Below are 21,722 nucleotides of genomic sequence, written 5' to 3'. Positions count from 1 at the left end.
GTTGAGCTATAGGCGCCGAGCCAGCAATTCAGTTTTAGAGTATCCCCTTGGCCAAGAGGGAGTTGTGTGTGTGGCTGGGGGAGCAGCGCTAAGATTTTATTTTAGTTCACAAAGGGAAAGAAGGAAAAAACCTGGAAGTTTCTCCTAACTTAGCTTGTCCCTTCTAGGGCGCTCAAGGATACCTCTCAGAGTTCCTTCTCAGCCTCCCGAAGTAAAGGGGATTCGCAGGAATCCAAGGAGGCTTTGCTCCTTGGCAGGTGGTAGGACCGAGACCCTAGCCTGCCAAGAACTAAGACCCTCCTCACAACTTCCTTCCGGGCGGGGCGGAGGAGATGGGATGGGTGGGAGCGGGGCGGGTCCTCGGAACAGCCAATCACCTTCCTTCCCCGCCCCTTCCCCGCCCCCGACCTCATTCCACCAACGAGGCGCCGCGGTGGGCGGAGCAAGTCACGGCTGCTGTCCTGGGTGCGGTTTTTTTTTCCCCTTTCTCCCCCCCCCACCCTTTCCTCTTTTTGTGAATGAAAAAAAGGAGGTCGCGAGCGGTCCCCGGGACTGCAGCGCCAGGCGTCTTCGCGGCCGCGCCTTTGCCGCGGGCCAGGCGCGTAGCGGCGGCGGCCTCGCCCCTCTGCTCGCACTCCCGAGCGCCTCCCGCAGCCTTTGCAGCCGGAGCCCCCGCGGCGGGCGGCGAGGCCCAGGCGCCAGAGGTCGGGGCGGCAGCGCGCAGCCCGGCCCCGGCGCGCCTCCGTGACATTGGGCGCCCGGGGCGCGGGGAGATGCTGATCCGGAAGAGGCAGCGGCTGCAGTGCAGCGCTCGCGGCAGCTCCCAGCCCGCCGTCCGGCCTGGGCTGCTGGAGCAGAGTTTCTGATCCAACGCGACCCGGCCCGGAGACTGAAGCCCCAGAGGCAGCGCGGCGGCGCCGGCAGCGTCCTAACTTGCACGCGCAGAGGGACTCCAGACATTTCACTAAAATGAACGTGCTTAGCAGGAAGAGATGTGTTCCTTACGCTAGAAATCACCCCGTCACATGTAGTGGTGTAAGTAAACGACGGATTTCTGTTATGGCCGGGTTCCGAGCAGCCTCTGCAAACGCGCCACTGCGCCCTTCGGGGCCCTGTCGGCGCCCCTCTTGGCTCCCCCTCGGCTCCCGCTCTTCTGTGGCTTCGGCTCCTGGTTCTGAGGGGCGGGGTACTAACCTTTTCTGGGTTTTCCTAGAGAAGGGAAGATAACTTGATTGCCTTGGCGTGTCGTGCCCCTCCCCCTTCCTTATTATTATTTTTTTTTCTGAGTGCCACCGATGGGCTTTAACACATTTTGCCGCGAGTCTCAGCCGGTGGGTCGCCGCGAAAGAATGAGCTCTTCCTCTTTTCTATTTTTATTTCTGTATTTTGTGTGTGCAGAGCGGCGTATCCGAAAAAAACGGTCCATAGTAGTGAAAGTGTTTCCGCTTTTAAAAAAAAAAAAGAGGCAGGGGAATTTGAACGTTTTGCTCACCGTTCTGGAGATATTTCTTTGAACTCAACTCCATTGCAATCTGTGCAACTGAGTTCTGGCAAACTATGGGGGAAAATCCTTAATGGTGTTTATTGATGTTCCCACATTTTACGTTTGAGAAGGCTTATCCTCTGTTAAGGCTTGCATTTTTGTTAATATGACCATTCAGGATCCCTTTGGGCCTTGCTGTCCGTTGAATCTGTGGGGACCAGTGCCTCTGCCATCCCCCATGTTACAGTATCAGCGACCCCAGTGGGAGCCTCTTTTAATCGGAGTCCACCCTTTCTTTGTCTGTCCTCTTTCTGATTTTACCTTCCTACCTCCTCTCCTTGTTTTTTATCTTCATTTTCAGGATTTTCCTCCCTTTTAGCATTTTGTAAGATGCAGGATGTGGAATATTGGTTGCTAGGAGACAAGCCAGGCTCCCAGGGAGATTCTGTTGTTTCCTTGACAACCAGACTAGGGCAGCCACAGATGAACAAGCCTCCTATCAGCTGTGGGAGGGAAAGGGGGCCTTTTCAGAGCTCTGCAAAGAGTGTGTGTAGGGGTGTGGAGGTGGTAATCGGAGTTGTTTGCAGCTAATCTGAGCACACCTTGGGTTTTGGCCTGGACTTAATACAGAGAGCTGAGAGAGCAGTGGGCAGGAGGATGTTTTTGGAGATGGGGACAGGGGTGTGGGGACATGCATCAGTGACTTTGGGATTACTGTGGGCGAGGAGTGAATTGAGGATTGTGATACCCAGAGCAGGGTGGCAAGGAAGCCATAGTTTATGGAGGTTAGTTAGAATGGGAATGAGGCAGTTGTGAGGAAAAGTCTAGAGTCATTGAAGGAGAGAGTGCCAGGGGAAGTTGAGAAGCTGGCTGAATGGGCTGTCTCATACATCAGCAGTGATACAGTAAAGTAGCAATATTCTTGGGCAGAAATTGTATTACTGTTGGCACACTTTCTCTAGGACAGGATCCTGATTTAAGACAGTCCTCATTAGACTAAGAGTTCTGCTGGCTTAATTGGGCCAGTCTGTATCTTAAAGAGAGATATAATTACACATATAGATATGCAATCTGGCATTATATAATACCATATTACATAAGAAGACAAATGCTCCTTTTAGCCCAGGCTGTCTTGGCATGAATTAAACAAGATCCAGGAGACTTTCTTCCAATGCCTTCATACCCATCTTCCAGAGAGGAAGACTGATGCCCGGGAAGTGAAGCACTTTACCCTTTCCTAGATAGGACATGAAGTTTGCCAGTCAGGGAATTGGGACAGGGTGAAAGGGTGAGAATGATAAAAATGAGGCACTAAAGGACAAGCAGGGGAAGTGGAAGGGGTTGGGGATGGAGGAAGATGTGTGTTCAGCTTGGGTAGTAATCCAGCAGGTCTGGTGTCTAAACTCACTACACAGTGTTTATCCCACTCCTACTTGTCGGTTGCCTGTCCCGTGCTTAACCCTAGAGGTGACTTAACACAAGATGTGCATGATTGTGTCGTAAGTAGCTGACCCTGGACCAGCACTGCTCTGCTGGTGTCCTGGCATCATCTTCACTACTGAGATGCTCCTGGTTTAAGTGCTGACACCCCTCAACCATACCTCATTCCACCCTTCTACCTATAGACCCCCATGCGGTTAGAATCGAAACTTGACAAAGAAGTTCTGTTGGTTAGTGGGGTTTAATCTTTACCCTGCAGCTGTCCGTGTTTTGCATAGGGGATTCTATGTGTTTTGTTATTTACTCAATAAAACAGAAACCACAACCCACATGACTCCTCCCGGGGCCAACACATCCCTCAGCTTGAGACCAGGAACGGTCAAAGTGGGCTTCCCAGTCCTCTACTCAGGAAAGAGAAGAGGGCAGAGGAAGCTGGTGGTTAGAATAACAGTTCCCTGCTGAGGAAGAGGGGGGAGAGAAAGAATGATGCAGACAGTTGCCCTGGAAACCAAGGAGGGAACTACATGGAGACCCCTTGTTGTTAAAGTCCAGATTCTGTAAAATTCCGAGGAGGAGGAGGAGAAGGAGGTTGTCTCATTGAAAAGTCCTTGCCGCACTTTTTTGCTTAGGTTGCCGAGATGCATCCACTTGCGCAAATCCCAGTTGCTATCGTTACTTGGATATTTCGGTTCTGCATTCCTGCATGCTGGCATCCAGTTACACAGCGCGGCAGGAATGGAGCCTCTCTGCTGCTGCTGGTGGCCTGGCTCTCAGGCTGCGTGCCTCAGCAGCCAGGTTGCCCAGGCAGCCTCCAGGACTCCTGAATTCAACCATCCTTGGCCTAGGAGGGATGGCTCTGGGTTGCTCTAGCCCTCTGACAACTTTTCATGCACACAGGGAATGTGAGCAGGGTGGGCTGATGGCCCTGGAGAAACCAGGCTTCCTAATAACCCCTGCCCTGCGCATCTCTGGACTCCACCCGGAGGGGAATGCCAACTGGAGGCTGCTAGTGAAAGCCCCCTGGAGCCCAGGGCCTCCTGGTGACAGCTTTTTAAACACTGACATGACATTTTGACTACAGAAGGGCCTTCTGTTTGTTTATTCAATCCGTCCCTCTCTGGTGGGCTTGGTACTTCTCTCTGCTCAACACTGAAGGCAACTAAGGCAAGCTTTTGCACAAAAATTCAGACTGAGCTTTCTGATCCTCTGTTTACCGTGACAACCCCATCACCCATGGGTAGCCAGTTTAGTGGGCGTCTCTGGGGAGTTCCAGCTGTCTGGGGTCTTCCAGCCTGAGACTCCTCCCTTGGAATGGGAAAGGCAGAAGAGGGTGGATCTCACTTTGTCTGAGGCTGGCTGCAGGATGCAGGGAGGATGATACTGTTGCAGGCCAGTGGTTACACCACCACCCTCAAAGCCGAGCCCTGGCTGAGCAAGACAGCAGAGGAGGGGAGGACCAGCTCTGTCAGGTGCATCTGGGAGGAAGAATGGTGGCATCTGCCTAAAGGGTTGGGGTCTTGGTTTGACAGGCTGGGGCTTGGAAATGTGCCACCAGAGAGGGCCAGGGGAAGGGGTGGAGGCCAGGAGAGCTGCTGCTTAGCTCTGACAGGTCTATTAAATTTTAAAGTGGCCCTGCCCTCAGGCCTGCTGGGAAGGGGTGGGGACCTGGAGACTCTGCTTCTCTCAGCTGTTTGTTGTTCTGCTGCCACTGCCCTGCTGGGGAGGTAGGAGGAGAGTGATGATGAGTGAGCTGCCCAGGCAGCCTCTTCTCTCTCTGGAGAGTGGGGACAGGGCAGGCCCTGGGCAGGCTCTGCCTGGGAGCTCTCAAAGGTCTCCTCCATTCACACGCCCAGTTGGATGGCCCATATGGTGGCACCGCTTCTCTCAGCCTGACTGGGCTCCTGACTCCTCCGGCTCTTCTGGAGCTCCCGACCACAGCATTGCCCACTCCCTTCTCCTCCTGCCAGCCCTGTGGAGGAGAGCTGTGGGTGCTAGTCCCGGCCCGCGGGGAGCTGGCATGCCAAGCCATCCTGAGCGCTTCCCTCTTCTTCCTCAGGTCCCATTTAATGGATTCTGACATGGATTATGAAAGGCCAAACGTAGAGACCATCAAGTGCGTTGTGGTGGGGGACAACGCCGTGGGCAAGACCAGGCTCATCTGTGCCCGTGCCTGCAATGCCACCCTCACCCAGTACCAGCTGCTGGCTACCCACGTGCCCACAGTGTGGGCCATCGACCAGTACCGCGTGTGCCAGGAGGTAAGGCTGGGGGTCCAGCCATACATCTGGATATGGGGGCTTCTTCCCAAGGTGTAGCTTGGGGTCTCTGGGGCTCATGGAGACCCCTGGGGTGGGATGGGGGCAGCTGAAGAGGAAGGAGCTGCTGGAGAGAGGTCTGAGGTGAGCCCACCTGGGGGAGATGTCTCTGGTGTGACTGCTATTTTGTTTTCGCTGGCTGAGCTGGTGTCTGGGACTCAGCTAAGTCTTGAGTACTGCATCTCGTGCAATCTGAGCCCAGGTAACACGGAGCGGTGCAGGGCTGGGGCTTGGGGGAGATGAGAGCAGAGTGGGAAAGGAAGCTGGCAACGAATACCAAAAGTCCAGGGTCTCATAAACATCCAGTCTGCAGAGAAAGCTGGGAACAAGGGTAGGTTCCAAGAGCGGTCCCTTCTATCCCATAACCGTCTGCTGTTAGGGTCTCTCCCAATTCTGGTCAGCTCAGGAGCAGCCCTTGTTGATTCCACATATTTCCTGCGGGTGAGAATCTTTTGCAAGGCACACAGTGGGCTGCCATGAGAGGGTCCCAAGAACTGTTGCCCTTGATTCTCCAGGTGCTGGAACGCTCCCGAGACGTGGTAGATGATGTCAGTGTCTCCCTGCGCCTCTGGGACACCTTTGGGGACCACCATAAAGACCGTCGCTTTGCTTATGGGAGGTAGGGAAGGCTCTGGCTTCCAGCAGGGGACCAAGTGGGTGGGTTTTTCCTGCTTTCCCAAGGAACTGAGCAACCCTGTGAAATTTTATCGGGAAGGAAGGAGTGGAGGAAACCGCTCTGGCAGACCCTTGCAGGGGGCGGGGGCAGCCTGGGCGGTGAAAGGAGCCAGGGCTCCATGCCAGGAGGCCTGGTTTGAGTCCCAGCTCTGCCGCCTAGTAGCTCTGAGATGATTTTTCTCAGCTGTGAGATGGTAAAAATGGTAATTTCTAACTCACAAGTTAGCTGTGAATCCAAAACAAGCCTTTGAGCTCTAAAAGGCTGCATAAACTGCAGGTACTATTATTATACGTTTTATGTGAAAGCACATGAGGAGATACCTAAGCCAGTGGGGAGGTTAGGGGTATGCATGCATGCTGTCCCTCATTCCAGGGACAGCTGACCTACCTCCAGCCTTCTCTGCCCATAATCTTACTCTCCCTCCCCCAGATCTGATGTGGTAGTTCTCTGCTTCTCCATTGCCAACCCCAATTCCCTCCACCATGTCAAGACCATGTGGTACCCAGAAATCAAGCACTTCTGCCCCCGAGCACCTGTCATCTTGGTGGGCTGCCAGCTGGACCTGCGCTATGCCGACCTGGAGGCCGTCAATAGGGCCAGACGACCCTTGGCTAGGTAAGGGGTGCTGGTGCCTAGGGAGGGGCTCTCCCAATTGGAGCACGGTCATGACAGGAGCCGACAGGCATGCTCCTTCCTTCATTCATGTATCTGCACACCTACTATGTGGGCAGTACTATGCTAAAGCACCATGAGGAAAGACAGGGAGGAGGAAATGAAAGGGGCTTGTAATTTTGCTGGGAGATAAATTAAATATATGAACAGGTTAAATACCAATGTGAACCACTGCGTGGTAATTGCCAGAGAGTTCGGTCACTGCTTTGAACTGGAGAGGTCACTAGGGGCCTGGCATACATAGAGAAGCCTTCCTGGAAGAAGAGGGGGTTGGAGGTGGAGCTTAAAGGAGCTTGATGGGATCTGACCAGATGGAGGAGAAAGAGCAGGGTAGGGGTGGGGCTGAGGGTGTGGATCCTGAGCAGAGTCCCTCCAGCTGGCGGAGAAACAGGGAGCCCCTCCACCACCAACACAACCCTTCCTGAATCCACCAGGCCCATCAAGCCCAACGAGATTCTTCCCCCAGAGAAGGGTCGAGAGGTGGCCAAGGAACTGGGCATCCCCTACTATGAGACCAGCGTGGTGGCCCAGTTTGGCATCAAGGACGTGTTTGACAATGCCATCCGGGCCGCACTCATCTCCCGCCGTCACCTGCAGTTCTGGAAGTCCCATCTCCGCAATGTGCAGCGGCCTCTGCTGCAGGCGCCCTTTCTGCCCCCCAAGCCACCGCCCCCCATCATTGTGGTGCCCGACCCCCCTTCCAGCAGCGAGGAGTGCCCCGCCCACCTCCTGGAGGATCCGCTCTGCGCGGACGTCATCCTGGTGCTGCAGGAGCGGGTGCGCATCTTTGCCCACAAGATCTACCTCTCCACCTCCTCCTCCAAGTTCTACGACCTGTTCCTCATGGACCTGAGTGAGGGGGAGCTGGGGGGCCCCTCGGGGCCAGGGGGCGCCCGCCCAGAGGACCACCAGGGCCACCCTGATCAACACAACCACCATCACCACCATCACCACCATGGGCGGGACTTTCTGCTTCGGGCAGCCAGCTTTGACGTGTGTGAGAGCGTGGACGAGACCGGAGGCTCTGGCCCTGCTGGCCTCCGAGCCTCAACCAGCGATGGGATCTTACGGGGCAACGGAACAGGGTATCTGCCGGGCAGGGGTCGTGTGCTATCTTCCTGGAGCCGAGCTTTTGTGAGCATCCAGGAAGAGATGGCAGAAGATCCCCTGACCTACAAATCCCGGCTGATGGTGGTGGTAAAGATGGATAACTCCATCCAGCCGGGGCCCTTCCGGGCTGTTCTCAAGTACCTGTACACCGGGGAGCTGGACGAGAATGAGCGGGACCTCATGCACATTGCCCATATTGCTGAGCTGCTGGAGGTCTTTGATCTGCGCATGATGGTGGCCAATATTCTCAACAATGAGGCCTTCATGAATCAGGAGATCACCAAGGCCTTCCATGTCCGTCGAACCAACCGGGTTAAGGAGTGCTTGGCAAAAGGCACATTCTCAGGTATGGAACATGCTTAGCCCAGCTTTCTGAAGAGTCTGGGTGGGTCCTGTTAGCATTCTGAGTTGCTCTAAGCCCTGACGTCCAGGAGATACGGCTGCCCTGCTCCTAAAGCCTGGTCTCCCCATGCCGAGAGCCTGGTTGTTTAGTGGCTTCAGAAGGAAGTAGGGCTGCCTGGGCTCCCTCACTACCCTTGGGGCCGGCTAGCCCATGTTCTTTCACTTCATCCTCCTGTGATTCCTCTTCTCCTCCTGGACAGATGTGACCTTCATCCTGGATGATGGCGCCATCAGCGCCCACAAGCCCTTGCTGATTTCCAGCTGTGACTGGATGGCTGCCATGTTTGGGGGGCCGTTTGTGGAGAGTTCCACCCGGGAGGTGAGGATGAGGATGGAAAGGGAGCGGGGAGGAGAAAGAAATTACACCCTCTGCATCTGAGGCACCCACTGTTTGAATGTACATCTTTCAGCCGTGACTATGTGCTGGGCCCAACAGAAGGTTATGAAGTGGTTTCTAGAACTTTTACAACACACCAGGAAAGGGAATTATAGGAAGTTCTTAACTTGAGAGTGTAGAAAGCACTTTCAACACATTATCTTGTTTAACTCACATATGACTCTTACACGTAGTGTAGCATTCTCATGGTATACCTAGGAAAAGGAGGCCCTGAAAAGTTAAGTGACTCATTAAAAAATTGTGCAAGTAGGCTCAGAGCCTGCAGCTCAAGCGGCTAAGGCGCCAGCCACATACACCAGAGCTGGAGAGTTCCAATCCAGCCCAGGCCTGCCAAACAACAATGACAACCACAACCAAAAAATAGCCAGGCGCTGTGGCAGGCACCTGTAGTCCCAGCTACTTGGGAGGCTGAGGCAAGAAAATCACTTAAGCCCAGGAGTTGGAGGTTGCTGTGAGCTGTGACGCCATGGCACTCTACCCAGGGCGACAGCTTGAGGCTCTGTCTCAAAAAAAAAAAAAAAAAAAAAAAAGGGCTGTGCCTATTGCTCAAAGGAGTAGGGCGCCAGCCCCATATGCTGGAGGTGGCAAGTTCAAACCCAGCCCCAGCCAAAAACTGCAAAAAAAAAAAAAAAAAAGAAAGAAAAAATAATAATAAAATTGTGTAAATAGAAAGCAGAGGTTAGGATTTGAACTCAGGCCTTTGATTCCTTAGCTTTTTTCATTGTACCTTGTTGCCTCCCCAACTTGAAACAACTAGAAAAATTTCGGTATGTCCCAGGCGGAATCTGTCACTGTTCTAAAAGGTAGGTTTTGTTGTTATTGAGGTATAGTGAGGCCAACAGATCAGAACATACCTATCATTGAGAAGATGGTTTATTACTCACAGATCCCAGGAAGAGGAGGCCATCCACACCACCATGAGGGGGCCTCACGGAGAAGCACCAGGGTCAGTCAGGAGGCAGAGGATTTCTGTGAGAAGGAATGGGTGAGACAGGGTGGGCAGGCTTAGGATTGGCTGGTTTGGATAATTTAAACAGGCTCTGGGGTATAGGAAGTATCTCTGATTGTCTGGAGCCTGGCTCTGGGAGGATGAAGGCAGGGGAATACTAGGCTGTGTGGGCTCTGGTTGGTTAGTTTGCATGTGAAAAGCAAGCTTGCAGCCAACTCCTTTACCATCTCTAGGAACTGGCTAGCCCTGGGAGAGGGAGTCGTCTAGGCCAAAAGGCTCTAGATATCAAAGCACCAAAATACAGAAAATAACACCCCTCTCGCTTGTCTGTTCCCTCATTAATACCACGACTTACTCTGGCTGGAAACAGGGCTGGAAGGGGCCTATCGCTGCGTCCTTAGAAATATTCTCTTAAGTCTGCTCTCTTTTCCCTTCTCTCTGACAAGCAAACCAGGCAATGGTCCTTATTGTTCTCCATCTTCTCTGAATGCCTGGAACATTAACTGCCCATCACTCGGTCTCCTGGTGAATGGGGTACTATTTTGTGCAGATGCTTAAAGTTCTGACTGTCCACACACTGTTCCTATAATTGCTCTGAGTGCAGGGACATCCAGGTTACTTCTGCCAAGTATCCCCCTCCATGCCTGTCTCTTAGTAAGCGCTCACCAAATAATTGAATGAAAACGTGAACCAAGAATAATGCTGCATCACATCCCATGATGCAGACTGTGACTTTCACAAGGCTTCTGGGAAGGAAGCCCTCTGGAAGGCTAAGTGGAAGGGCTGAGATTTGAGTTGGTCTCTGAAGTGGGAGTAGGATTTGGATGTACAAAGTGTGAGGTTAGGATCTCTTAGAAGCCCCTAGGGCTTACCAGCCCTGAGCACTTCTCAGTGCCAGAGATGCCAGCCTTAAAGTGCTAGCTGAGTCCCAATGCAGCCTGGAGGGACTCACACCTGATGAGAAAGCAGTTTTTGTTGCAGCGCTGAGCTGACAAGATCCCAGAGGCCCCAAGCAGTGGCTTTGAGCAGCCAGAGAGAAGTCAGCTGGTGTTCACTTTGCTCATTCTGGGTCTCACTTCTCCTGCTCCCTGCAGGGCCAGGAAGGGCTGGAGTGTAGGTTGAGGGACCTAAGGGACTCTTTGCAGTATCCTTGAAGCCACAGCAGCTTCCAAAGAATGTCAGCAAGTATTCAAGTCCTTTTAAAAGTTCCTGGAGCTGTTCCCTGGTGCTGTTAGCAATTTGGGGCTGAGTGCAGGGCGCTGCTCTGAGGGCCAGGCCTTGGTCTTCTCAGGAGATGGAGGTGCAGCCCAGGAGGGCTGCCTGCCTTGGGGAGACCAGCTGTGTGGCCAGGGCCTTTTCACTCTCAGCCTGAGTTCTTTCCCTGAGCTGGTCTTCACTGCGTGTGCTCCCTCCTTCCCACCCTAGGTGGTGTTTCCTCACACAAGCAGGAGCTGCATGAGGGCAGTGCTGGAATACCTCTACACCGGCACGTTCACCTCCAGTCCTGACCTGGACGACATGAAGCTCATCATCCTGGCCAACCGCCTCTGCCTGCCGCACCTGGTGGCCCTCACAGGTAACTAAGCACAGCGCGCTCAGGTCCTCCCCTGGGGAAGGAGTCAGGGAGACCCTGAGGAGTGATTCTGTGTTCTTCTCCTCTCTCTCTCCTCCTGGGGGACAGGCTGTAGCAGCAAGGGAATAAACTTACATAAAACGAAATCTGTCAACAGGTGCAGAGTCTGGGATGAGGATATAGTGTGGAGAAGTGTGTGTGACAGATGGCTCATGGGGTCGCCTGAGAGGCTATCTCTAAAGGCCCGGCAAAGTGGTCTGCAGTAGATGACAGCGCTTCATGTTCTGAACTTGGCTCTCCTTGGGCAGGCTTCAGATGTCAAAAAAGAATAGAACACTGGGGCGGCGCCTGGGGCTCAAGGGAGTAGGCGCTGGCCTCATGCTGGAGGTGGCAGGTTCAATCCCAGCCCCAGCCACAAATGGCAAAAAAAAAAAAAAAAAAAAGAACACAAGTTCACGTTTCTCTCCTCTTCTTTTAACCAATAGTTAAAAGCCTCCTTACTTTTTTTTTCTTTTCCCTTTTCTTCTTCTACTTTTGACTTCTCTTCTTTTTCTAAAAATAGAAAGCAAATATTGACTTGCCACTCCTAATTCTCCAATCCCAGAGGCCCTCTGGGGAAGGCAATAGGAAAACCAAGTGACAGCAGCCCAAAGGCCTGGGGAAGAGAAATGATGCTCTTGGGGTCAGGGGAGTCTGGGGCCAGTGACCCAGGCCAGCAGATGGCAGCTGTTCACGTTGGAGCTGGTATTTGCACTGCTGTTGGGGTTGACATCTGCGTCGTTTTGGATGTTGGCATCAGTACCAGTGATGGTATGGATGTCTAGGTTAATATTGTTGGGCATGTCAGAGGGGAAAGCAGCAGATCCTCAGATACTATTGCAGTTCAGGGAAGGCCCCGTCAGAGCTACTGGAGCCCTGGGAAGATGATCAAGACTGGGGCTCAAGTTTGAGGGACAGTGGCAACCTCATGAAAGGAAATGAATTATAGGGGGGTAGGGCTTGGTCACAGGAAGAAGGTAGAAATCACTGATCAGAACAATATTAAGAACTGAGCATGCAGGGTGGCGCCTGTGGCTCAGTGAGTAGGGTGCCGGCCCCGTATACCGAGGGTGGCAGGTTCAAACCCGGCCCCAGCCAAACTGCAACAAAAAAATAGCCAGGTGTTGTGGAGGGTACCTGTAGTCCCAGTTATTCAGGAGGCTGAGGTAAGAGAATCGCTTAAGCTTAAGAGCTGGAGGTTGCTGTGAGCTGTGATGCCATGGAGGCATCTATGGAGGGCGACAAAGTGAAACTTTGTCTCTAAAAAAAAAAAAAAAAGAGCTGAGCATGCATAGGTAGTCCAGGGCCCCCAGCTGGCTGCAAAGGAGATTCTTGCGCAGGGAGAAAGAGAGGCTTCCAAAGATGAGAGCTGTAACAGTATGTTGTCATTCGCTATCTCTGAAAAATGGTGTAGCCTTCCCAGAGCACATAACACTTCAGATTCTTAGCTGGAATAATTCCACTTTTAAAAGATTATCTTCAAAGAAATGGGCCACAAGGGAAAAAATGCATAATGCTGTAAGTTCATTTCATCACGGATGGCACAGATTGGAAACAACTCACAGCAGAACCATTGGCTAAGCACACATAGGTAATGTTCACCTGGTAGTCATCAGAAGTGTTAAACTGCACTGCTGCATGGAAAGGTTTACAGAAAATGCTGTCGAAGTATATTTCTCATGAAATAGTTCGTGCAGGCTCGGCACCTGTGGCTCAACCGGCTAAGGCGCCAGCCACGTACACCTAAGGTGGTGGGTTCAAATCTCCAGCCCGGACCCGCCAAACAATAATGATGGCTGCAACCAAAAAATGGCCGGGCGTTGTGGTGGGCGCCTGTGGTCCCAGCTACTTGGGAGGCGGAGGCAGGAGACTCGCTTGAGCCCAGGAGTTGGAGGTTGCTGTGAGCTGTAATGCCACAGCACTCTACCCAGGGCGACAGCTTGAGGCTCTGTCTCAAAAAAAAAAAAAAAAAATAGTCCGTGCACACTAGAAAACATATACAAAAATGTATACACTACTACCTGGATAAGGATCAGCGGAAGAGGCCAAGTTTTATATAATTAGTGATACTTGAAGTTTTGTGAGCTATGCTTCCTATAAAGCTGCTAATTCAAGTTGAAAACTTTTTATTCTTTTGAGATAGAGTCTCAAGCTATAGCCTTGGGTAAAGTGCTGTGATGTCACAGCTCACGACACCCTCCAACTCTGGCTCAAGCGATCCTCTTGCCTCAGTTTTTCTTTCTTTTTTTAGACAGAGTTTCACTATGTCACCCTCAGTAGAGTGCTGTGACATCACAGGTCATGGCAACCTTGGGCTTAAGTGATTCTCTTGCTTTAGCCGCCCAAGTAACTGGGACCCACTACAATGCCCAGCTATTTTTTGGTTGTAGGTGTCATTGTTGTTTGGCAGGCCCAGGCTGGGTTCGAAGCCCACCAGCTCCAGTGTATGTGGCTGATGCCCTGACCACTGAGCTACAGGCCCAGTTTTTCTATTTTTAGTAGAGATGGGGTCTCACTTTTGCTCAGGCTGGTCTTGAACTCTTCAGCTCAAGCAATCCACCCACCTCGGCCTCTCAGAGTGCTAGGATTACAGGTATGAGCCACCACACCTGGCCCAAACTTAAAACTTTGTAATGTTAACTATAACACAAATACATAAAAGAAACATATATTCAGTTTAATGAATTATTATAAAGTAGAATGCCTTTTAATTTATTTTTTATTTTATTTATTTACTTTTATTTATTTTGAGACAGAGTCTCACTATGTCGCCCTTGGTAGAGTGCAGTGATGTCACAGCTTACAGCAACCTCCAACTCTTGGGCTGAAGCAATTCTCTTGCCTCAGCCTCCCAAGTATCTGGGACTACAGGTGCCTACCACAACACCCAGCTATTTTTTGCTGCAGTTGTCATTGTTGTTTAGCTGGCCCAAGCCAGGTTTGGACCCGCCACCCTTGGTGTATATGGCTGACCCTATAACCACTGTGCTACGGGCGCCTAGCCTTTATTAAATTTTTTTTTAAGACAGAGTCTCACTATGTTGCCCTCAGTAGCATGCTGTGATGTCACACTCACAGCAACCTCAAACTCTTGGGATTAAGCAATTCTCTTGCCTCACCTTCCCAAGTAGCTAGGAGTATAGGCACCAGCTACAAAACCTGGCTTTTTTTGTTGTAATTGTTATTATTGTTTGGCAGGTCCAGGCTAGGTTTGAACCTGTCAGCCCTGGTGTATGTGGCCAGTGCCCTAGCTACTGAGCTACAGGCGCCAAACCTATTTATTTAATTTTTTGAGAAAGACTCTCACTTTGTCGCCCTTGGCAGAGTGCCATGGCATCATATCTCACAGCAACCTCAAACTCTTGGGCTCAAGCAATCCTTTTGTCTCAGTTTTTCATTTTTAGTAGAGATGGGGTCTCACTCTAGCTCAGGCTGGTCTTGAACTCATGAGCTCAGGCAATCCACCACTTCAGTCTCCCAGAGTGCTAGGATTACAAGTGTGAGCCACCACACCTGGCCTTGGTCTTGAACTCTTGAACTCTTGAACTCTTGAGCTCCAGGGATCCACCAGCCTCGGCCTCCCAGAGTGCTAGGATTACAAGTGTGAGCCACCACTCCCAGCCTAGCATACTTCTGAGAAGACAGACATTTCCTCTCATCCACTGATAGGTTACCCAGTGTTAAAGTTCATATAGGAAAGGCAGACGGGTAAATACTCAATTATTTCTTTCTTTTTAACCAGTTATCAAGATAAATTTGTTTTCTCTCATCCTTTGAAGGTGACCCATTGCACTGAATTTTTTGTTTTTGCATTGAGTTTTTAACATGGTATTATAAACTCTTCCATTTGAACATACTTGGTTGGTTTTAATTAATTGCACTTATCGTTATTGAAGCTCAAATACTGTACTCTTGGCCAGTCGGAGTCTCTGCAGATTGGCCCCAGTCTTTGTGCTTCCTTGCTCTCTGGAATGATGCGATGTTCTAGGATATGTTTGTATATTTCATGCTCCAGACCTAAAAATCAGCTATTTTTCCAAGAAGTCCTGGTTTTGTTTTGTTTTTTTTTTTTTTGAGACAGAGCCTCAAGCTATTGCCCTGGGTAGAGTGCTGTGGCATCACAGCTCACAGCAACCTCCAACTCCTGGGCTCAAGCGAGTCTCCTGCCTCAGCCTCCCAAGTAGCTGGGATCACAGGCGCCCGCCACAACGCCCGGCTATTTTTTGGTTGCAGCCGTCATTGTTGTTTGGCCGGCCTGGGCTGGATTCGAACCCACCACCTTAGGTGTATGTGGCTGGCACCTTAGCCACTTGAGCCACAGGTGCCGAGCCTCCTGGTTTCGTTTAGTTAGAAATGGAAATGGTATTTCTGTGTACTAGGAATGCTCACTGCTACTGGAATGATTATTGTTTTAGGTCTCTTCCATGGACAGAGGTGGGATGCATACACCTTCTGCATGAGTTTACATTAATATTTCTAATTGAGCTTCAGATCCAGTGGTATTTACTTCTTTGATATGTATGTTATAACATAAAATGCAAGGTTGGTACACAATTGTTACAAAATTTAGATTAAAACAAACGAGGTTTAACCCTGAATTAAACTCAGTTCTTAGCCTTTTTTTCTGCTTAACAAATCAGTGGCTGATTCTACTGGGGACTTCCCCTACATATATCAGACTCTGTGATGGGACACATGTAGTTTGAAAAATGCTCTTAGCACTCACACCCCACTGAGAAAGTCTTGCTCCCATCCTGATTTCCCACTGGCGGGACCAGACTTAAATCATGTGGCCTTTCCTGGCCTGCTGGGACTTGCCTCTGGCCCCGATTTCCTTTGTCCTGCAGTGAGCTCCTGCTGGGGCTGTGAGTGCAGGCCTGTTCATGTGATTCTTCAGCTGATTGCTGGCTGTGTGTGTCACAGAGCAGTACACAGTGGCTGGGCTGATGGAAGCAACCCAGATGATGGTGGACATCGATGGAGACGTCCTTGTGTTCCTGGAACTGGCTCAGGTATCAGGGGAAGGAATCTTTAGCAGTCTCAACTTGAGGCGCTGTCTCCCATTGACAGCAAATGAGGAGGGCTGAGAGATGGTGGGCCTGAAGGGACCTCGTTATCAGACTCAGATCCCTGACTGGGCAAAGCCCATCTCATCCTTCATGTTGGGAGAACTCCCTGACATACCCAGAGAAGAGCTGGCCCAGGGAGGAAGGGGCTGAGATTTCAAGCAACCACAGGGCTAAGGAGGGAACCCCATTCTCAGGCCTAGACATGGTTGCTGCCTGCATTAGTCATGTGGGGCCACTGAGGACTCTCCATCTGAAATTAACTGCCCAGGCCCTTATCCCAAACAGAAAAGCAAAATCTCCCACATTGGCCCTCGCAGTGGCAGAAATACAGCTGACCAAAGATTTGTTTGCAGAGTTAAAGCATAGCTGATCTAAGGCTGTGGACACCCCTGGGTTCAGAGTCAGCTCCCTGCTCCCACATGTCTGCACCTCAGTGTGGACTGCTTTGGTCCCTGATGGGAAGAGGCAGGAAGTCACGTGGGGTTAAGATGCAAGGAGAGCAGATGTAGTAGGAAGCCGCTACAGAGGGCTTTGGATGTCTGAACCACAGATGCTGTGGCCCAGGGTGTGGGGGCAGCTGTGGGTGTCCACGCAGACCCTCACCCCAGGTCTCAGGACAGATGCTCTCTGTTCTACCTGCAGTTCCACTGTGCGTACCAGCTGGCTGACTGGTGTCTCCATCACATCTGCACCAACTACAACAACGTGTGCCGCAAGTTTCCCCGAGACATGAAGGCCATGTCCCCAGGTGAGGGTCTGGGGCCAGCCCGGGCAGCTCCTGCTGCTCTCTCCTCACGCTCAAAGCACTCAACTTGGGTGCACTACTCAGATTTAACGCTACTTTACTTTGGGGGTGGGAGACCCTGAGAAGAGCCTCCAGTCCAGCAGAGGGAGCCCTAGGAAAAAGCGCTGGCCTAGCGGGCAGCAAGCGCTGCCTCTCTGGGCTTCCATTTCTTAGGAGTAAAGAGAGGCTGTCGGGATACAGTTGGTAGTTTTCAGACTTTTCTGGACAGGACACCACAATAAAAAATACGTTTTATACTGTGACCCAATGCACACAATAGCGAATATATACTTAAAAAGAAAGTGCTGTTCCTATCCACTAAATTGATTGAATAAGCCAGGCATGGTTGCAATCCTCAGCATGAACCATCCAGCTGAACATCCTAGGTCACCTGTGGCTCTGTCTTTTTTAATTATCTTCTCTTCTAAGAGCCTACTGGGAAGCACGGGCTCCAGGGAGAGGTGTCGCTGGCAGCCCTGAGGGGTCTTCACTGGGCTCCCTGCACACCTGGCTTCCATGTGGCTGGGACCCCTTTCCACTCTCCCATTCCATTCTCTCCTCCCTTTCACGTTTGTTACAACCCGTCTAGCATTTTCTTTCCAAAGCACAGGTCCAACTGCACCACTACCCTGGTTCCAATCTGTCTGTGCCTCCCCAGCCCCCCAGAACAAGGCCAGCCTCAGCCCGTGTCCGTCTGTGCCCTGCCCTGACATCCCCTCAGAACCTTCCACTCTCATGCCCTAACCCTGCTGGCTTCCTTCTGGACAACGGCGCTGCTTACCTCTTCTCCCTGATTGTTCATCCTCTGGCCTTCTCTCGGCCTATTTATTCCCTCTTCTAGGTCTCACTTCCATCTTTGAGGAAAACACAAATGGAAAGCCTTTCCCTGGTGCCTGGGGCCTATAGTCACCTGGGCTCCCTAGGCCTCCCCTCCCCGGGGTTTCTCCGGCTTCCTGGGCTGGTCCGGCGGGGCTGGGCGGGGCTGGGCGGAGCCCCGCCCAGGGTCGGGTGATGGGGCGGGGCTGGTGGTCTCTGGGCACTCCCTGTCCTTGCTCCCCTTACCCCCCACCCCGCAACCCCCTCTCTCTAACTGACCCCCACTGTGCTCCACTTCAGAAAACCAGGAGTATTTTGAGAAGCACCGGTGGCCGCCTGTTTGGTACCTGAAGGAGGAAGACCACTACCAGCGGGCCCGGAAGGAGCGTGAGAAGGAGGACTACCTGCACCTGAAACGGCAGCCCAAGCGGCGGTGGCTGTTCTGGAACAGTCCCTCCTCGCAGTCCTCCTCGGCGGCCTCCTCGGCATCTCCATCCTCCTCTTCGGCCGTGGTCTGAGATGCTGCCACCCTCCTCCGATCCTGCTGCTGTTGTCCCCACCGCCCAGCCCCTCCGTCCTTCTGCATCACCCCTCCACCTTACGGGGACAACGGGATCCGCAGGACCCTAAGGGCGATGCTGTCCTCACCAGCCAGAGAGGAGCCCCTCCCTGGGGATCAGAATGGGAACCACCTGCAGAGGTCTCCAGGTCCTCAGCTGGATGGGAGACAATTGCTGGGGGTGGAGCTGGAGCGGAGCTGCAAGCTCTGGCTTATTTTCTCGGGGTCCCAGCATCTTGGAGTCAAAGGGAAAAGCCCCCAGCCTTTAGGGCCTGCTGGATGTCTTGGTCTCTGCTCAGGCCAGGGAGGCAGCTGCCCTCCCCTTGAGCAGAAGTGAGTTGCCAGGGTCCTGCCTCTCTTGGCCATGTCCTTGCCACCAGTGGACTTAACGGTTGTATATGTTTTGTGGGCATTTCCACATAGAAGCTACTCAAATCCTCACTGGAGAAGTCAGGGTAGAAATGAAGCCTTCAGAGCCTGACTCAGGCTTCTACATCCAAGAGGCCACTAGCAGAAAGGCCTGCATCCGGCCTGCATCCCTCCCTCCCAGGGCTGTGGCCGTGCAGGCCTGGTGATAGAGCCAGAGGTTGTGTGGCGCTCCAGGTATGCAAGCCGTGCGTCTTGGTGCACTGAGAAAATTCTCCCTCACCCCTCAGATTTGGAGATGGGAACCACAGGCAACAGCTGGGGTAGGAGAAGAAGTAGTGGGTGGGGTCTGTGGGCACCAATCCTGTGCTCCTCTGGGCCTTTCCTCTGCTTCTGGGTAGCACTGCTTTTTACGGGGTGGGGCAAAATTAGCAAAAAACAAAACCCAAACTGAAAGCGAAACAAAATCACCACCAACAAAACACCCTGTCCTCTGTCCCCTCAAAGAATGAAAACCAGAAAAAGGCCCCATATAGCTTACATTTTTATAAAGCCAAACAGATGCCCCCATGATGAGAAGATGAAGGTTTAGGGTGTAGAATCAACTCCAGTGCCTTTCAGGAAAGGACTTATCACCTTCTCACTCAGGATGCCTGGACCCTGCTGGCTAGCTCTCAGGGCAGCATAGAGTCCTGGCTCTCCATGTTGGGGCTGGTGTCAGGGAGGGGTTTGGTCTCAGGGCTCTTTTGCTCACCTGGAGACTGTGGGCACTCTCACCAGAACCTTGAGCCTCCTGTCCCCTGCCGGCTTTGCTGTGTGTAGAAGTGGGCAGAATAGGAGAGCAGGACTCCCCTGTACTGAAGGGTCACAGAACATACGGAACCTTAATGCTAGTTAAGGAGAAGGAAGAAATGGACAGAAGGAAATGTAAGTTTAGTCTAGAGAGCAGGATGGAACTGAGGGTCTGTTGGGGTTAAAACTGTAGCTCAGCCCCCATGGGGCAGAAGCTGGGCCACAATTGACCCTTTTCTGTTTTCTAACTCTGACCCATATTTTATCACCCCACACTGTTTTTAGATTTAAAAGGTGGGGTCCCCTTGACACAGGGCAGAGCTGGGAGGCTGTGGAGTCAGGGGCTTAGAGCACCAGGAGTCCCTCACCTGAGAAGGATGCTTTGGCTGAGGGGGACCTGGGATACTCATTAGCTCTGGGATAGAGCAGACCCAGAAGCAAAGGCAATCTCTGCGATGGTTGGGTGGTGCCAGGACCTGGAGGTTAATTCTCATCTAGAGCAGGCAGTGGAAGGATAAGCAGGTCTAACAATGAGATGAATCCATGTTGTCTGTGCCCGGGATGCTCCCAGGCTATGACTGCCAGGTGCTCTAGGGTGGCTGGCTGGGAAGCCAGTGGTGGACTGCCCTCTACAGGCTATTCAGCTTTCCTGCAGCTGAGCTCAGTCAGAGCTCAGCCCCAGGCTGAGGATCCCAGGGATGGAGCAAGAGGGAAATTTTAGGCAGGGAGCCCAGTGCAGCAGGCTGCACCTTGCCTCTGCTGAAGGGGGGTGGGGAACAGTATGGATATGCCGGACCCCCAGGAACTCTAGGACCTCAAGGGGAAGGGGGAAATGTTTGTCTCAGGTGCCTGCATAGCTAAACAAGGTGGGTTCACTGATGAGAATGAGGGAGGGCAAATAAAGGTCAGCTGAGGGTTGGGGGAGCCCGCAGAAGAGTAGCTACAGGACTCCCCCAGCAGCCAAGGTCTGCTCACCCCTCAGGGACTTGCTGAACTTCCTGACAGCTCTGCCAGAACCAGTCTGCAGTACTAGGGAGCTCTGCAGCCCAGAGAAACACCCTGGAGCTGTGGGTGAGCCATGCCAGCCTGGTGTCCCTGTGCCCAGAGGGAAGCAAGGCCCAAGTTCCATAAACCTGGCACTTACCCGGGAAATCCAGGGTGTCAGAGGCACCCTGTGTGGGGCGAGCCTGAAGGCACAGATGGGAGGGAAGGAGTGAGTCATAGGGTAAGAACATACCCTGGACTCCTGTCGCCAAGAGCCGCATCAGAGGAGAAGGGGAAGATGGGGGCAAAATCCCCAAACAAATGACAAAAAACACACCTCTTTTTATATAAGGTTTCATATTTAATTTGGTCATGAGTTCATAAATACATGGATATTTTGTATCTAATTGCCTTCTTTGCATTGTGTAATAGCACAGATTCAGATGGAGAACTTCACTGAACAGCAGCAGAAAGAGATACACAATCACTAAGGCAACACCATATTGGCCGGGTGCAGTGGCTCATGCCTGTAATCCTGACCTTTTGGAAGGCTGAGGCTGGTGGATTGCTTGAGCTCAGCAGTTCTCCATCAGCCTGAGCAAGATCTGAGACTCCCTTTCTACTAAAAATAGAAAAATTACCCAGCCATTATGTCAGGTGCCTCTAGTCCCAGCTACTTGAGAGGCTGAGGCAGGAGGATTGCTTGAGCCTAAGAATTTGAGGTTGCTGTGAGCTGTGACGCCACAGCATTCTACCGACAGCAACATAATGAGACTATCTCCAAAAGAAAAAAAAAAAGGAAATGCTATTTTAAACAGTGACTCTCTCCTGTCATACGCTATTTGGTATGGGTATTAAACCAAATCAAACCAACAAAAATATCCCCCAACAATTTCATGCTGTCACAAAGTTGACTTTAAAAGAATAAGTATGAGAGACACAGATAAATCTAATACCGTGTTTCCCTGAAAATAAGACCTACCCAAAAAATAAGCCCTAGCAGGATTTCTATGCATTTGTTAAATATAAGCCCTACTCCATAATAAGACCTAGTGATGGGCGAGGCTATGCAGATACGTATGCATTTTGGCTCAGAGAGAAGACATCCCCTGAAAATGTGTGTCAAGTCTTGAGAAAAGGCTCGGCGCCTATGGCTCAACCGGCTAAGGCGCCAGCCACGTACACCTAAGGTGGCGGGTTCGAATCCCCAGCCCGGACCCGCCAAACAACGATAGCTGCAACCAAAAAATAGCCGGGCGTTGTGGTGGGTGCCTGTGGTCCCAGCTACTTGGGAGG

The 21,722-nt window shown here is 51.9% G+C and overlaps 1 protein-coding gene across 1 annotated transcript; it reads left to right on the top strand.

Moving 5' to 3' along the window:
• The first annotated feature begins 744 nt into the window (after positions 1-744).
• RHOBTB2 (Rho related BTB domain containing 2) lies at positions 745-20,998 on the top strand. Its single transcript, XM_003793968.3, has 10 exons — positions 745-1,035; positions 4,980-5,181; positions 5,754-5,857; positions 6,344-6,529; positions 7,021-8,042; positions 8,299-8,417; positions 10,870-11,020; positions 15,980-16,068; positions 16,768-16,873; positions 18,026-20,998. The coding sequence occupies exons 2-10, from the start codon at positions 4,990-4,992 to the stop codon at positions 18,241-18,243; spliced, it is 2,187 nt and encodes a 728-aa protein (XP_003794016.1). The 5' UTR covers positions 745-1,035; positions 4,980-4,989; the 3' UTR covers positions 18,244-20,998.
• The last annotated feature ends 724 nt before the right edge of the window (positions 20,999-21,722 follow it).

The sequence above is a fragment of the Otolemur garnettii genome, unplaced genomic scaffold (assembly GCF_000181295.1).
Source record: "Otolemur garnettii isolate 467f Iridium unplaced genomic scaffold, OtoGar3 scaffold00074, whole genome shotgun sequence".
Lineage (NCBI taxonomy): Eukaryota > Metazoa > Chordata > Mammalia > Primates > Galagidae > Otolemur > Otolemur garnettii.
The sequence above is the reverse complement of the archived record's forward strand: the minus strand, read 5'-3'. Positions and strand labels throughout refer to the sequence as shown.

What these genes read in the sequence shown, in the direction of transcription:
- RHOBTB2 (XM_003793968.3), top strand. Translation starts at nt 4,990, where the DNA reads ATGGATTCTGACATGGATTATGAAAGGCCAAACGTAGAGACCATCAAG. An exon ending in CGTCGCTTTGCTTATGGGAG is followed by an intron (nt 5,858 to 6,343) that starts GTAGGGAAGGCT and finishes TCCCTCCCCCAG; the next exon opens with ATCTGATGTGGTAGTTCTCT. An exon ending in CATGAAGGCCATGTCCCCAG is followed by an intron (nt 16,874 to 18,025) that starts GTGAGGGTCTGG and finishes GCTCCACTTCAG; the next exon opens with AAAACCAGGAGTATTTTGAG.